At 36.8% G+C, this 17,941-nt stretch overlaps 1 protein-coding gene across 2 annotated transcripts in view; it reads right to left on the bottom strand.

Annotated features, from left to right (window-relative positions):
• Window positions 1-17,941, bottom strand: part of LOC5566198 (T-cell leukemia homeobox protein 3) — a 113,203-nt gene that overhangs the window by 40,235 nt on the left and 55,027 nt on the right. For both annotated transcript variants that reach the window (XM_021854495.1, XM_021854504.1), the window contains one exon: window positions 4,131-4,359. In XM_021854495.1, coding sequence (XP_021710187.1) covers window positions 4,131-4,359 — 229 coding nt within the window. The remainder of the gene's footprint in view (window positions 1-4,130; window positions 4,360-17,941) is intronic.

Genomic DNA, 17,941 nt, shown 5'->3' with positions numbered 1-17,941 from the left:
TAAAGGTTCACTGTGTGGTATTTTTTACAACTGTTATAGTTGCTCTGGAAATATTGATTTTTCCACTAAGGTCGAACTTTTGCCCCAAATAAATACGGAAATATACCATATTTTACTATAATACCAAAAATAATAACTTTAGTACATATATTCCAAACTTCAAAGACAAGTGACGTGTTAAAACGTAAAGTTAACAAATTCTGCATTTTCAGTAGCCAATATCTCGAAAACTTGCCATGCAATGGTAATTTCGAAAAAAAAAACATGAGTACTTGAGACAAAAGGTGTGTTATGGATTATGTCACTATGAAAAAAATCCTTACAAATATTCGTCATAATTGAATAATTGGCTCAGTTGTTTTATATAACAGCCATGTGTCTTATTACGAAAACTGCCAATTTGACCTGTAAACCAAATATCAACTGTAGAATACTCCCATACTTCAACGAAACCTAATCAAACGTTGGCGTAATTGCAGACACTGCAAATTTATCGGGAATCGGGAAAAATGTTGTGGCCCACCATCGGAGGCAGAAAAATTGACAGCAAACATTGGTTTCTGGCGTGTAAACAACATTAGTTTGTGCTGCTGGATTTGCATCTGCTGAAGTTCAAGTCTTCTGTGGCCACCATCATCGTTGCGTTGGGGAAATCGTCGTCGTAGACATGCTGGTCCCCGTGCACTGCAACAATGGATTAGAAAGCTGCTTTTACCAGTCCACTTGTGGTCGCACCGTTATCCCTTACCAAATCGGCAAAAAAGTGCAATCAAATCAGTCTTTGGTCGGTCGTAAAGAATACCTTGAATTCCCAGCTGTCCACCGGCGGAGAAGCCGAGGCCTGGAATGTTATTCAATCAAAGCGCGGCATCGATGGCCGAGTAGCTGTCAATTAGGCTCGGTGTAGATCCATTTCTGCTCTAACCACACGGTTTGGATAATGTTTCTGTTCGTTGCCGTTCGAAAATTGACAGTAGCAAAGGGGAAGCATCTCTAAGTGACCAAGTGAACCAAACAACACTGTGGAAAAGAGCTGTGTATAATTGAAATTCAATTAAAAATAACATAATTTTACCATAATCGAATAAATCGTGAACGATGGAGTATTGCGCTATTCGCGCGCAGCGGAGAAGTAAGACAAAAAAAGCCGCGGTCAGCGTTCAAGAAGAAGGTGCAAACGAAGAGAACATCCCCGAACTGAGGATGCAAATTGCATTGTAGGGTGTCTGATCCAGTCATAGTGTGTGTACCAATAATAGTGGTAGTGCCGTTTCAAGCGTGTTATAGCCAATTTTTATCTTTATGTGTATTTTTCTAACATGGACATTGACAAAATGATGTGAATGTGTGAAAAAATATCTTGTAAAATAGTAAGGAAATAGTAGAAAACAATTAAAATCCTTAACTTTTTTGCTCCTTTGCACCAGTTATAGTGGGGCGTTCCTATAATAGTGAGTCACAATGGGAAATCAATGTAAACCACTATTATAGGAACAGAAGTTAGCAAATACCACTATTACTGGAACGTGTTCCAGTAATGGTGGAAATGCTTTTTTTAATAGATTTAATGATTTTATCATTCTAAGATTATTTTTTACGTGAAATATAATAAAAAAGCTTTCGAATGACGTATTCAGATATAAAAAACGAGTTTCCGTTATTTTTTGGCGATTTTTTATTCCTCAACCCGTTACTATTTCCACTATCACTGGTACAGACACCCTACCTATACCAGAGTCTATCGTCAAGGGGACCGACTTTTACGATGGAGCACCACTGACTGACCAGGCTTGGAGCTATGCAAAAGAATATTAATGAAGGAGCCATGCTTTTTTAACGTGATTTATACGAAACAATTAGGTGAGCAACAATTACGAGATTAACATTTCTAATTACGATTTCTGAATAATTCATGCTTTCATTATATTTTTATTCGTTTATTTTAGATCTGTGCTGCTTCATCACGAATCGTTTTTTTTTTGGCGTTGGACAGAGAGGTGGGCCGACTCGCATACTACTGCTTTGCGATCAGGATGAAATATTATGTTCGGTTCACCTAGAGCACGAACATTAAACTTTGTAGTGTTTGTTGTCGTGAAAGTTTTATACCATGATGGTTTACTGGTATTGGGTCTTCTTTTTACTTTTGGTGTTCCGTCCCCGCTAGGATAGAACTAGTATCTTAACTTAGTGTTCTATGAATATTTCTACAGTTATACAGAGAGCTTTTTTTGCCATATGACCATTTCTGCATTTATATAATTGTGTGGAAATCACGAAGGTACTATATGCCCAGGAAAGTCGAGGAAATTTCAAGTCCGAAGAGATCCTCATCTGACAGAAATAGAAACCACCACCCAGGTTTGATTAGCATTCAAATTGGACTTTTTGTATGTTTGAAATCCGTGAAGATCGATTACACATTTTTTAGATCACTTTGCATGGTTCAGTTATTGTTTTTCGAAGATATGTTTATCTCTATTGAAAATTTTAGGTCACATAGATGAGTTTCCTCATAATAATAATTGAAACAATAGTCACTCCTTTTGATAAATTGTGAATATGAGTAAAACATATCTATAGTTTGATACATGTATAGCAAAAATTGAATTGTAATATCACTTCGTTTTTTATGCACTTTTTTTTGCGTCAATTCATATTCACGTCCCCTTTTGGCTTCGTTTGTCCACCTTATCCACTCGGAACCGTTACAGGTTGTCGTCATGTCCACTCTACGGTTGACCTGCAGCAACAACGATACTCACTACTATGCTGAACGTCAACGTGTAGATCTTAACCCAATCCTCTCCTTAATTTTTTTTGTCATCCTTAAACTCGGCCAAACCGCGAGTTGTACGGCTTCCAAAAACATCAATAGATTCTTCTTCTTCTGCTTCTTGGCATGATGTCCTCACTGGGACTGAGCCTGCTTCTCAGCTTAGTGTTCTTCATGAGCACTTCCGCAGTTATTCACTGAGAGCTTTCTTTGACAAATTTGCCATTTTCGCATTCGTATATCGTGTGGCAGGTACGATGATACTCTATGCTCAGGGAAGTCAAGGAAATTTCCATTACGAAAAGATCCTGAATCAACCGGGAATCGAACCCAGACACCTTCAGCATGGCTTTGCTTTGTAGCCGCGGACTCTAACCACTCGGCTAAGGAAGGCCCCTAAGATTACTAAGAAGCAATTACCCCCTTAGATTACAAAGAAGCAATTATGAATTTGTAAAAAAATCAACTGAATTCGGCTCCGTTATGTCTAGTGGCGCTTGAGCCTGTTTAATAAACGTTCAAGTAAAAAAAATCGTATTCAAATTGTTGTAATAACATGTAAGAATCAACGTGATTGATAGATTCGTTACAACTCGTGTCCAGAACGACGTGAAATTACAATTCATATTTTGTCGTGTTCTATAGAGAGGAATGTTGAAGTGTATGAGAATATAAATTATCACTGAGTTTTTCTCGGACCTAAGAATCGATCGAGGTTTGTCAAAATACAGATTGGTCATTAATCATAACTTGGTTGGTGGTTACATTAAAGTTTTCAAAACCCAATTAATATTACCGTGCTTCATGGTAGCCATTTTTTACTCACGCCTCCCCAAAAGAACAAACACATCGACTGAGAAATAGCTCCCTCTCGGGTGAGCAGACTTAATTATCTAAATAGATGTAATTACATTAAATTTTACCATGTCGTCCCAACCCGGATTTTATACCAGACGAAGAAGATCCACCACAAGGGAGAGTTTATTTGAGCTTACAAAGTAATCGTCTTAGAAAGCGTCTTGTGTATTCACCAAGATTGGACAAAAGCAAGTGTTGGGACGTTGCCTCAAATTTTCTGCGAAAGCCGTAAAGATGATGACTATTTTGTTGAGCCCAGTCTGCAGGGATTCATATTTCTTCACTGCTTGTTCCATCTTTTATTAACTTCAAATCATAATGCTAACCATGTTCTGTAGGAACACGGAATTAGAATGGATTCATTTTGCGTCCTGATTGCGATTGTTTCTGCACTGTCAGCAGGAAAATTGCAAAACTGTCAGGAAGCTTCAGAACTCAATTCGTCAAGCTTTTTTTTTTAATTGCACTCTATCAAGCGTTCCTACAAAAAACTCACCTCCATTTAGTTCGCCGATTCTGGAACCACGTTTTGACTTGAGCATCGGTCATTTTCAGTCCCCTCGCCAGTGCTGCTCTCTCGGCGGAAGCTAGGTACTTTTGTTTGTGAAATCGTTTTTCTAGCTCAGCGACCTGGATGCGGGTGAAAGAGGTACGAGGCTTTTTCCGCTTCGGTGGCGTTCGATTTTGGTATGGATGGCCGATTCGCCGCGCTATGGGGAAGGCTGCTGGAAGTGGCATAAAAAAACAGAAGCAAATGACAGTGGGAGTGGTTAAGTGTACATAGTTTTGTATTTTATCGCCATCGTATTTGAAAGGTGGCTTGGCTTCAAGACGAGTGTGCCTATGCTATTAAAATATCATTAAAGTTGGGACTTGGGTATGGTATCTGAGTTTTGTTTTTAGTCGAGCATAAATGTCGGATTCCTGAAAGCACCATTTAATTTTTATTTACCTACATATATTTAATCATTTTACTCGTTTTTTTGTTCACCTACTTTAACACAATAACGTGCGTTTTAGATGGATTGAGATATCGTGACCACATGCATGTGTAATGCGCTGGACTTTTTTTCTTCGTGTGTATGTGTAACAGTAATTCATAGCTATAATTTGAATTTTATATGAATAATAACTAATTGTTTAAGCTGACCTCATATCGTATTTGACATAAACCTGCGCGGATAATTATGATTGCCTTTGTTGGCCGAATATTGAAATTTACGAGCACAAAATTCCCATAAATACGTAGACGAAGTAATAACTAATGCAATAGAGAGCATTTATGGTGAGTTGATATTTTTTCTCTGAACATTCAAATCCTACAAATAGTAATTAAATATTGCGACATCTTTCAAAAGAAGATCTATTTAGAATAATATGAAATGGAGTTATTAATTTCGAAAACATATTGTAATAAAATGTGTCAAAAAAGAAAAGTCGGATGAATTTCTAAATTACAAAAAAACGAAGCCTTTATTCCAAAACAAAAATAACCAAATTGACTTAGACTGGAAATAACTTGTCATATGGTTGAGTGGTGACTGAAATGTAGAAAAAAGCTCCACGGCAATGGAGCAATGCGGCCTAATGCTTTCGAAACAGGCCACAGGAATCCCGGATTAGTGCCATAATCATTTAAATTTATCAGAAAAATGTGCAGTTATCTGAAGTAAAAAAAAAAAAAAAATATTGGCCACAGTCAATACAAATAGTCGTTGGATTTATTTTGAGGTTGTCTCATACAACATTTGGTGTATGTGCTAAGGTCAATATCAAAATGTACATGACTGATTAGAAAATTCATCAGCTAACTTGTCTAAAGGAATATTGGTCACCTGGTGCTCCATGAACTGTTTGCAGAAATTCGGAAAACTAGCAATACTTGACTGCTCCCATCAAATGTGATCACCAGTTTTGATTAAAGTTTTGTTGTTTCCAAAGCAGTTACGCCCTTTTGAAAAGTTGTTATCGATTTGAAAACACATGATATAAACGTAAATAAAAAAAGCGATCAATTTTTATACTTTTGAGAGAACAAAATCATCATAACCATGTAATCTTACATAATTTTATGGAGAACTAAGCAGATAATAAATAAGTGAAATCATCTGAAAAATTCCCTTATAAGCCAAGCCGTAAGAACTATCATCATCTTCTTCTTCTTCTTTCTGGCGTTACGTCCCAACTGGGACAAAGCCTGTTTCTCAGTTAATAACTGTGGAAGTGCTCATAAGAACACTTTCTTATGAGCACTTCCACAGTTATTAACTGAGAGCTTTCTTTGCCGATTGACCATTTTTGCATGTGTATATCGTGTGGCAGGTACGAAGATACTCTATGCCCTGGGAATTGAGAAAATTTCCTTTACGAAAAGATCCTCGACCAGCGGGATTTGAACCCCTGACCCTCAGCATGGTCATGCTGAATAGCTGTGCGTTTACCGCTACGGCTATCTGGGCCCCAAGGACTATCATATTGCGGATATTTTGTGAACTTTCTTTCCTACGGTAGCAGCAGAGATCTACCGCAGACTTGAGAATCATTCTATCATTGAATAAAACATTCTGATAATAGTATGCTGGAGGTGCACGACACCATGGAAAACAGCTGTGGTAGTTTCTTATTAACCATAAAACGGAGAGTGATCTCTAAAATTGTAGTACATCGAAGAATTTTACAGCAAAATAGATATTGTTCTGTGGTTCTCTGAGCAGGTTAGTACACCATCAATTTTGCATTTCGAAATGTCTGCGATAAATTAGAAATTCAATGAATGTTGATGTGTTGAATTTATTTAAATTGACCACTAGTCCATAACTCCTAGCACCTGTTACAGAACCACTAGGTAGCCAAAATTTACTCATGATTACTCAACACATCTTTCTTATTATATAAAATTCTTAAAGGTTTTATGAGCCGTACGGTTAGGTTCCATCAAATGTGGTCATTTATCCAATACTCTCGAAACCACTAAGTGACTAATGTTACCTTAGATAACTGTGGACATCTCTGATTAATTCTCTACAAAATTTTGACTTTATACACCACTGAGTGACCAATGTTATTTTAGATAACTGAAGAGATCCTTGATAAATGGTCTATGAAATTACAAATATTGATGAGCCGCATTCAGCCCCATCAAATATTCGAATTGATTATTCATTCACGACTCCTGGAAATTGTTACGATGTCACTTGGTTTACAATTTTATTTGAGATAACTGCAAACATTTATAATGGGTGCTCAAAAAAAATTAAAAGATATGTTGTGCCACGAGGCTCAGTTCCATCAACTATTGGAATTGGCCATTTTTTCGGAACTCACAGAACTTTACATAACTGAAGATTTATTTTATCGATTATGTATAAAATTTTGAGAATTTCTGCTGTTCTATCATACGTTTGAATTAGTCACATTTTCGGGAATCCCTGAACCTGTTATGGAACTGCTAAGTTGCCAATGTTACTGATGATATCTCTGAGAAATTTTCCATGGAATCCTGTATTTTTTTATGTGCCATATGGCTCAATTCTATCAAATTTATAAATTGGCCACTTATTCAGGAAACACGGAACCTGCTACGGAATCACTGAGTGGCCACTATTACTTTAAACTCTGATGAATTCTGTTTGAATTTCTGAAAAGTTTGATGAGTTTCATGATATGGTTCCATCAAGTTAACGAATTGACTACATATCCGGGAATCCCGAAACCTGTTACGGAACCACTAGGTGGCCGATGTTGCGTTCGATACTTGAAGTGATCTCTGATGAATTCTGTATGAAATTCAATAAATTTTGATGCATTGCACAGCTCAGCTTTACCAAATTTCTAGAATTTGGTGCTTATAAAGGAATCTCGGGACCTATTACGGAACCACTAGGATGCCCATGTTGCTTTAGGTTGAAATTATCTCTGATGATTTATTTATGGAATTCTGAAAATTTTAATGTATTACATGACTCAGTTCTATCAAATTTTTTAATTGGCCACTTCTCCGGGAATCCCGGAGCCTGTTATGGAACCACTGTGTTGACCAATATTGACTTAGATAACTAAGTGAATATCTCATGAGTTCTGTATGAAAATCTGAAAAGTTTGATGTGTCGCATATGATATGATTGAATGAAATTCATGAATTGACCACTTCTCCGGGAATCTCGGAACCTGTTACGGAAACAATAAGTGGCCAACGTAGCCTTAGATAACTGAAGGCATTTCTAATGAATTCTGTATGAAATTCTGAAAATTTTGATCGGTCGTATGATATGGTTCTATCAAATGGATGAATTGGCCACTTTCCCAGGACCCTCAGGGAACCCAAGAATCTTCCATGGGAACTCATATGGGCAATAATGCCATACTCAGAAAGCAACGTCTTGGATCAATTTGTTATAAAATTCTGCAAAGTTTGATGTGCCACACGGCTTGGTTCCACCGAAAACATAAATTGCCAACTACTCCGGATGCCCTGGGGACCGTTTAATGGCCTCCGGAGTTGGCCCCTTGGCCACTTGGTAACCAGTTGTTCCCTGAACAACTAACCATTTGATACGATACCATTTTCAATGCATTTTAGACAAAATACTATGTTTCACAATTCACAACAAATGCATTTTGCCCTTACAAATGCTCTTGCAAAAATGGACAAACCTTGGTCCCTTTGGCACCGGTTCTGAGCGGCCAAGTCCAACCAAACCAAGATTTTTAGCCAGATTCACAAAATAAAAGCCTAATATAAGATAATTTTGAGTACAAAAACATTTATATTTGGAGGGAAAATGACTGCGAAATTCGTATGTTAAATCCGGGTCAATATCACCCAAACACCTTAAACGTAACTTTTTTTGCCCAGCCCTTCAGAATTGTCCTTCAAAAATTTTTCAAACGTGTGATTTTCCACAAAAGATTTAAAGTCACCAAATCTCATAACAAAAGGAAGTAACAAACAAAAGTTGTGGCGCTTTGAAAGTGCGTTTCGGGTCATATTGACCCGAACACCGTAGAAAGGTTTACAATAGCTAAAACAAATTGTAATCATACTTAATAGCTAAAGCTTTGATTCTCTAATTAACAATTAGGTTACAAATGGATCAAACCAAATATGCTAATTTTAGAACGTACTTCGGTGGATTTCAACATCGAGAACATAAAGGACAAAGGCGGCAGGCCCCCCTTATTTACTCCAATGTCCATTTAAGCATGAAAAAAGTTCAGATTACAAACTGTGTGGTGATGAAGAACTGGTGCTCCGCTCAATATTTTTTTAATGTGCTCCGCAAGCCAAAAAGGCTAAAAACCCCTGTGGTGCGGTGTTTTAACCATAGTCTCATAATCTTTTCAGAGTACTTTCAAAATTTTGACGGAAAAATTTGAAAACTATCCAAAATCATTGAAACAGTCATTATGTTTTTTTTTAGCGGAGAAATTTGAGTCCACGGCCACAAAGCAAAGCCTGAAGGTGTCTAGGTTCGATACTTGGTCGGCACTGAATCATTCCGTAATGGAAATTTCCTAGACTTCCTTTGGCATAAAATATCATCCTACCTGTTGCACGATATACGAATGCGAAAATGGAAACTTTGGCAATGAAAGCTCTCAGTTAATAACTGTGGAAGTGCTCATTGAACACCAAGCTGAGGAGCAGGCTCTGTCCCAATGAGGGTGTAATGTCAATAAAAAGAAGAAAACAGTTATTTCAGTTATCGCGCAAAAGTTTGGGTTCACTCCTCAGTATGGTGTATCATGCAAATGTTTGGGGTCACATGAGACGCAAGCAAAACATTTTTTGTCAATATTCAACCGATTTCAAAAATCTCTGGTTTATTTCAACGTTACCGTCAAACGGGGCTTCTTTTGACATTATTTCGATATTCTACAACTTTGAGGATTTGTATCTCTTAGAGTTATAGATAAATATTGATTATTCTTGCATATATTTAAGTTGTATATGTACGTAACAAATGTGCAAAATATGAGGCAAATTCATCAAGAAATAACAAAAATGCTTGAATAATGAAAAAAGTGTGTCCTTCAAGACAAAAATGGGGCTACTTTGGACATTTTCAGAAATTTTCACAATTTGATAATAAAATGATTTTTCTCATAAGTTTTAGACTGATTCTATAGATTATCATCCATATTGATGTTGTTGTATGTTTTTTCACAGATAACATAATTAGGAAAAGTGCAAAGCCTGAAACAATTACACATATATAACAAATGTCAGCTAAACATGTTATTAACAATTTGCAGTATGAAACGTAAACTTTCAACTTCCTCTTAAATTTATTTATTTATTTACTTGTCCTCGATTTTAACTGTACAGACAGATACACTTAATATCTAATTCTACTTCTAAACACATTAAAATCAAAATTTACAAACACTTCATTAAAACGACGACAACAAACATCAAACGGGTTAATCTGACCATAAAGTGTACGGTGAACAGGTAAACGTAGAAATTCAGTGTGTCGAGTAATTCTGATTGGAACATTAAAATTAACTTTGTACAATAGCATAGAGCAGTCAATATTGTGTTTTAAAATATCGAAAACGAAAAGCCGTTGCAAAAGAACCCTCCTGCTAGCCAACGTCGACAGGTGCACCAGGTTACAGCGATGTTCGTACGGCGGCAGTCGGATAGGATCAGTCCATGGCTACCGTCTTAGCGCGAATCGCAGGAAATTCCGTTGAATTCGCTCAATCCTAGCGCTTTGAGCAGCGTGATAGGGTGCCCACACCAGCACACTATATTCTAGTATGCTGCGTACCAGAGCACAGTAGAGTGTTTTCAAACAATGAACATCTTCAAACTGCTGTGTATTACGTTTAATGAAGCCCAATACCGCGTACGCCTTCGCCGTTGTTGAAGCAATATGTTGAGCAAAGTTAAGCTTACTGTCGAGTAGCACACCTAAATCTTTCACTGTGGTGACTCTGGCGATAATCTCTGATGACACTTTATACTCAAAGTTGGTTGGGTTTCTCACTCGACTGAAAGTAATAACGCTGCATTTTCGGGTGTTGACTTCCATTCCGTTCAATAGGCACCAGTTTAATAACGTGTCAATATCCGTTTGGATGGCACAGCACTCCACTAGCGATGAAACAACTCGAATTTTTTGCGATTTGATCGATTCGCAAAGATCGTTGACGAACACCAGAAAAAATAAAGGGCCCAAGTGACTTCCTTGAGGCACACCAGACGTTATTTCAAACGGGTTTGAGCTGGTTCCGTTTATTCACACATAGGCACTCCGCTTAGTGAGGTAAGAGTGTGAAAAGTTGAAAAGTGCTACGTTGAAATCATGTTGCGGCAAACTGTTCAAGTATGCATCAGACGAAGGTGATCGGTTCTTACTTAGCACACTTCGAAAGAAAGACGAGAACAGGTTGAAAAATGAAGAAGATAGCGAGTTTCTTCACTCACCAAATTACGCATTTTTCAAAGCTCTAAAAGTGTTTCATAGACTACTTTGATGAGATATTAGGATTGAAAACGCTAGAGCCTGAAAACCAATTTTGCTCGGACCACCCTATGTCACCGTAGGAAACAAGCTCTAAAACGGTCAATTAAAGAGATACAAAAAAACTTTTTTCAGCAAAGTTGCATGAAATTGAATGGTCTACATCTTTGCTGAAGCATGTATTATATAATTTCTACAAATAAGAAAGTTAGTTACACCATTTATATGAAAACGTGGACCACCCTAGTTTAAATAACACCAAACAAAGGATCTAACTAATACAAACAACTTTGTAGAAAACCATTTTTGTCTAATGTTTCATTCTAAAGCTCAAAATGCATCTTTCCGCGTAAAACTGATTTCTGGACCACTGTGCATTGATTAATAAAAGTGCTGAAGACACAAAATTGCTAGGAATAATATTTATGGTGTTAATAAATTCAAAACGTGAGTATCCAAAGTAGCCCCCGGAATCAGAAGTAGCCCCGTCCGACGGTAATAATATATATTTTTTCTGCAATCAATTGTTTTCTAAAAAAAAAACAAAAGGGATAATTTAGTAGCTACATCTAGCAAAATTTGGTTTTAGTTAGGTTTCCATACTAATTCATATGAAAACTATCCAAATTTCAGTCACGTTCAGTATTGTATGTGATTGTTGTTGGCTTGCTATTTACTTTTGATCGGGACTGGCTCACAATGTTATTTTATTTATTTATTTTTCCTGCAAACAAAAAATCTGGGTGGTCATTACATTATGAATAGCATTACACGTCTTTTTAGACAGTACTTTATCACAGGTATATTTTGAATCATATTTGGTCGGCGTTAAGTCAGAGGGGACCAAGTACAAAATTTGGGAAAATTGGATTATTCTCTCATTAGATGCGAAATTACCTTACCTCCGTTTCACTTTGACCAGATTTGATGAATGCTATAAACTGCGAGAGATATGTGGGAAATTTACTTTGGATGATCAATAAAAATCGATAAAGTGTGAGTGGACCAAGTGCTTATTACCTTAACAGCTAAAATGATCAACACGCTGAGGAATGCTAGGAAATGGAAAACATTTCAAGAGATTTGTCAGATTTTTCGACATCGAATGATTCTTTTACTTATCCATCAATAGAAATTTATGAATATTACTTAATTCGATGCATTAGATTTTGATTTTTGAATATTTACCGTAATCCGGGGTAACATTGATCAGTTTTTAGAATATTTCTTAAATATTTAATTAAAAAATGCAAATGTTCTGATTTTTATTTTTCTAAAACAAGTACTGCCACCCAAAGCTATATACTGTATTTTGGTTTTTGAAAGATTTAAGCATGTTTAAAAAAATGTTTTATGTGACATTTCATTTAGCTGATATGGGGTAACATTGATCATCCATGTAAACAACGTTCGGTAATATTGAAAATGTCGTTACTTACTTTAATCATGGCCCCTGAAGCCGAATATGAAGTCCAAACGCTTACATCTCATTTACTTTTTGAGTTATTTTAAAATTAAAAACACCTCGATCAGCGGAATACGCCTAAAAGTAGGCAATTTCCTAAGGGAATTCTACATTCTAAACAGTAATTCGTTAATGTTGCCTAATTGAGCATACTTATAAAAGTTTTGACAGCGGAATCGTTTTTGGCGATGCCATTTTTAGTGAGAACCGCATTTTCCTTGCTCATATCGCTTGCAGAACTTATTTGAGACATGAATCTTTGGTAGTGTCATCCTTAACCATTGAAATCATTGTTTCGCAAACTTGACAAATTTACGCATAAAGTTAACGCAAATTTTGCAAAAATCTTAATTTTTAATAGTTCATAAATATAAGAAAGAGAAGCAACATTCATGCTTTGGAAATGTTTCATCAATAAATGATGATACCGACTTTCTACGAGATGAGTCATTCCGATCAATGTTACCCCGCTGATCAATGATACCCCGGATTACGGTACCGTAAAACGGGGTAACTTTGATAATGCGGGTAACTTTGATAGTAGGGGACTCACAACATTCTAAACGAAATAACATAATTTCTGATAACCAGTTAAGCAAAACGAATGCAAAAGTAAAGAGTATTAGTATGGCACTTTATGTCAAAGCTATTTTCGTTAGAAGCGATAACATTTAAAACTTCATATTCAAATATTAAAAATCGATGGGATTTCAGCATTTTTGAAACCCTTACAAACAATCTGTTCTACGATCACTATTTATTGTAGTTTTGAATAGTTGGTCACTTGCTTTTGATAGCATAGTTATCAGAGAACAAGAATATGGTCTCAAATCCCTTAGCGGAAAGTATTTTTACAAACTGGGACCATTTTTGTAATCTAAGTCAAAAATTTCCATATAACGTTAAACGCCTAGAGGTATGCAATGCCCTATAAATGTTCCGTAATTCATTCAATTTTGTTCGATTATCAAAGTTACCCCAAAACAAAATACAGACTTGCAATTTAATGAAAAATTATACATCCATTCAGAATAAATCTTTTGGCAATCCTTCAACTGCAGTCGATAGCTAGGATGCCAGTACTTGTTTTAAAAATATAAATTATAATTCTTTGAGACAGCATGCATAAATATTCAAGTTTTCTTTGAAAAACTATCAAAGTTACCCCGTTTTACGGTACCATATTTGGATGGGTGGTCAGAAATTGCAACAATTTCTGTGCAGACAGAGCGGACCAAGTGTTGAAAAGCAATAAACTGATTGCTTATTGCATTTTTTTGAGTCAATTCCAGAGTCCGATAGAAGCTTACAGTAGTTCTGTGGTGTATGTATGGAGTGTGCTAGAACACGCTTATTGGACCAGTATATTTTGGTCGGTACTCAAGATTTTCACTTGGTCCACTCTGACTGAACACATATTTGAATATTTCTGGTCTTCAATGCCCTGACCCTGGAAAACCTTAATTTTCAAGCTATCGTAATGCCACTGATCATGGTATTGACCAATGGAATATAGGAGAATTTACAATACTGGTGTCGAAGGGTCTTGATAATCTGCTTTTCTTAGAGATATGTACCCAGTTTGACCATGCAAGCATTGAATGATTGTTATTTTCCTAGAAATTGTTCAGTCAGAGTGAACCAACTCACCGAACGGTGGTCTTTAGTTCAGTCAGAGTGGACCAAGTACACATATTCCATCAAAAAATCGTTCTATCAGAGGTTTGAATTACGATTTTTCATGATTATCACTTCACATTATATTGTTTGGAAGTAATACAAAGAGGTGTAGAAATATTGAACCTATCTTCAAACGAGTTCAAAAATTACAAAGCGTTAAACTTTAAACACATTTTTCTCAAAATATGAAAAATGTGACTTGGTCCACTCTGACCTAACGCCGACCATTTATTAAAAATATTATGGTCAACTTGTCATTGCTCTGTTTCACAGCTGGTCGTTTTGGTTTGAATTGAAGTTCACGTCAAAATTCATTACACAGACAATCAATAACAAAACACAGCCTTTGTTGGTTTGCCGTCGGCTCAATTTAGAATTCCATAGGAAGATTATCGATATTATCCCATAAAATTTGATATAGATAAACGCTTGCTTTTCCCTACCCGGTCCCTATTGAATTCTTTCGTTCGTCTGCCTCCCTGTATCTCAGTCTCAACCAACCATCCTTCGCATTGAAGGGGGGCAATTTTGATGGATGTAGAGTTAGGTTGTTTTCCAGTATTCGAACCCCAACCCACCGAAAAAATCCGTCCGCTAGTAAGAAAGGGCTTACATATTTTGGGAAACTGGATCATAACCGTTAAATTTGAAAACCTTTTCGTTGAAAACCAACGGGTGAAGCGGTTTCCATTATGAATATTGTTATGAATAGGAGCGTATATACCTAATGTGTAGAGCAAGCAAGAGCAAGAGGTTTTATTTAAGAACGGAAAAATACATTCTGCAGCTGTTTAGGCTTATCATAATGGAGCGCCATATAAGCTGTACTTGGTGTTAACGTTCTTTGCAACTAGACGAGTGTTGTATTGCTTTTTATTTTTATGCGTTTGGACGGTGGGGAAGGGCGGCAGAATGGGGCACACCTCGAGATTGAAAGGAGCAATTAATTGGAATTATAGTGAGTCGAGCAAACCTCTCATGGCTTAGGCGAGGACAGGTCGCTGCACAAATCCTTCACACGTCTAGTGGAAAGCCGTGAGCTATACATAATACTATGAAATATTGCCATATCGCCTTACTGGTGCGATCGTATCTCTAAAAAGACACCAGCTTTGGTTGAGCTTTAATTGAGTTGTACATAAGCTTTTAGCTCCCCGAATGGTGCACTGGGTCAGAGTTTTTCAACGATATACAATTCGGTGTGATTTTGTTTCAACTGAGATTTGGGAGGCCTTTCGTATATACATTTAAAAGTTATTTTTCAATTACATTGTTTTTTTAAGAGATACAGCTTGATCACTGCTTTTTCTTTCCGAACATGGCCATTGATATATGCTCTAGAGGAGCAGATTATATAGAAAAACGTTTGGAAGAACCTGAATTGAAAGGTACTCGGCTGATACTACCCGCTTCATCCCAATGACGACGGTCATGAAGGGCGCTTAGAAATTGAGCATTAGCTCGTGAGGCGTTATCATCCTATAACTATAAATAATATATTTTATTCTGCAGATAAAAACCTGAAACCAACTGCGAGTATATAAAGTTGGCTGCAAGCATCTGACGGTGAGTTGAGCAACAGTGTAAACCGTGAACCCACTAAAGGAAGTAAAATGATTGTAGTCATTGGTCTGTATAGGCTTGAAACGGGGGGATTGAATGCTCTTATTTCATCCACCGACTGGCTCGCGAAGGGATAGGAAACTTTTAACACGTAATGTGTTTATAGAGTGTTCGTCGTTCCTCCTTCCATTTTTTTACGGAGACTCCCGTTGAAATGAAATCGGAATGGTTCAGAGGCACGGTATAGAAAAGTCAGCTTCGTTTCAATTATTTATAAAATTTCGATGCCACGCTCTTGAATGGATGGCGAAGGAATAAGAGTTCAAGTTTTTAGCTAAGGAGTCGATTGGAAATGCAGCGATTCAAGAGATTATTCATACTGAGAAGGTATCAACCGTGACAAATCTGTATTGCATTTTGTTATGGCTATATCGGTCTTGCAACTCGCAAATTTGGCTAATAAGAAATGCAGTTCTAACTTGTTCTGACCGACGAAAAGGGTACCGTTTTGACTCATATTCCAAACACTCAGGTCAACAGTGACTTCAAATACATCTGATAGGTATAAATTAGCTGATATTTGTGAAAATTTTCAATTTTTTTGCAACATCCAACTGTTAGTTGTTGGGTGTGCCGATGCTTATTTTAACCATATTTCCTTCGCTTTCCATATGTCCTTGATTAAGCGAGTTATCCATTTTGACAGAACTTGTGAATATGTATTGAATCAAGGTCCTCACGCGTTCATACCGTTTTGTCTCAAATTCTGAACAGACTCATATTCCGAACACTCCGTTTTGGTATGGCGGTTCAGTTGAAATGTTTCGCTGAAATATGTCATCTAATCACAAGGAAATGGCGAGCAATTGCAATTCAATTTTCACGTCTTCCAATCTATTTTATACCTCGGGAGTAGTTTGAGACCAGTAAAACTAGCTTAGATAAATTTATTCGCGATTTTTTTCATGCTTTTGCATAATAACAATACTAAATAAGTTTAAATCAACAATTTTATCGGTACACCCAACAGCTAACAGTAAGTCTTTGCGGAGAAATTGAAATTTGCACAAATATCAGTTAATTTATGCCTATCAGATACATTTGAAGTCATTGTTGGCCTGAAGTGTTCAAAACGGTACATAGATTCTAAAGAGACAAGAGTGATGTGTTTCGAAATTGTAATGATCGTAGAAAATCATGAATTTGATCTGCTAAAGCGCACCATGTTGCTCCCATTTGGTACACTTTTACTCAACAAGTTCACAGTGCAATGTGTGAAGTGTACACCACCATTTCAGCTGTACATTATCCTGCTGTTGTTTTACTGCGATATAAAAATAACCACTGAATTTTAAAGTTGATTGATATCCATTACCATCGGATAGAACAACAGAAAAAAAGTTTCAACGGGAAGCGAACTCGTGCCTTCTGAATGGTAACCTAGTGTGCTAATGCTAGTTCATCTTCGCTTCTTGAATGAAGGGTCATGAAGTTGGAACAAGTCATGTGCATTCTATTTGACGGAGTTTGATTGCGATAACGCTATTTTTTGAACAACTGAAGCGCCCAAGTCCACCTCAGTTGTTCACACAGTATCAGATTAAATCAATTCATTCCGGCTCCTGTGTGGATTAATTAACGTATTATATAAGAGCAATTCTCGCTGGAACCAGGCCGCCATCGGCACCCATCGTTAGAATTCCAATTTCATGTCACTGATCGCTAGTTTTCGTAAAACTAGCGATCAGTGACATGAAATTGGAATAAAACTTAAGAGTGGTCCTTTCGGTTTTCTCAAATTGGTGGACCCCTCGCACGCCAGCTAGCTAAACAGTTTGAGAAAAAGCCCATTTTTTGATAAATCTTGGGTATTTTTTCACGTGATATGTCCCATATTTCCCTTGGAACACATAGCAAACTTAATGGCATCGTATAGAAAAAGGATATAGCTTTCATTTTAAATCGAAAAAAATTGGCGGCCATTTTGAATTTGGCCGCCATCTTGAATTTTGATAGAAAAATCGTTTTTTCTCCATTAGCGCACCGCTAGTTTTGAATTCTGAGATCACCATCAGAAAGCTGAGGAAAACTTGCGTAAGATAGGCTACAGAAACTAGGTTAGCAATG

This window comes from Aedes aegypti, chromosome 1 (genome assembly GCF_002204515.2).
Source record: "Aedes aegypti strain LVP_AGWG chromosome 1, AaegL5.0 Primary Assembly, whole genome shotgun sequence".
In the NCBI taxonomy this organism is placed as follows: Eukaryota; Metazoa; Arthropoda; class Insecta; order Diptera; family Culicidae; genus Aedes; species Aedes aegypti.
Note: the sequence above shows the minus strand (reverse complement) of the source record. Positions and strands in the feature narration are given on the sequence as shown.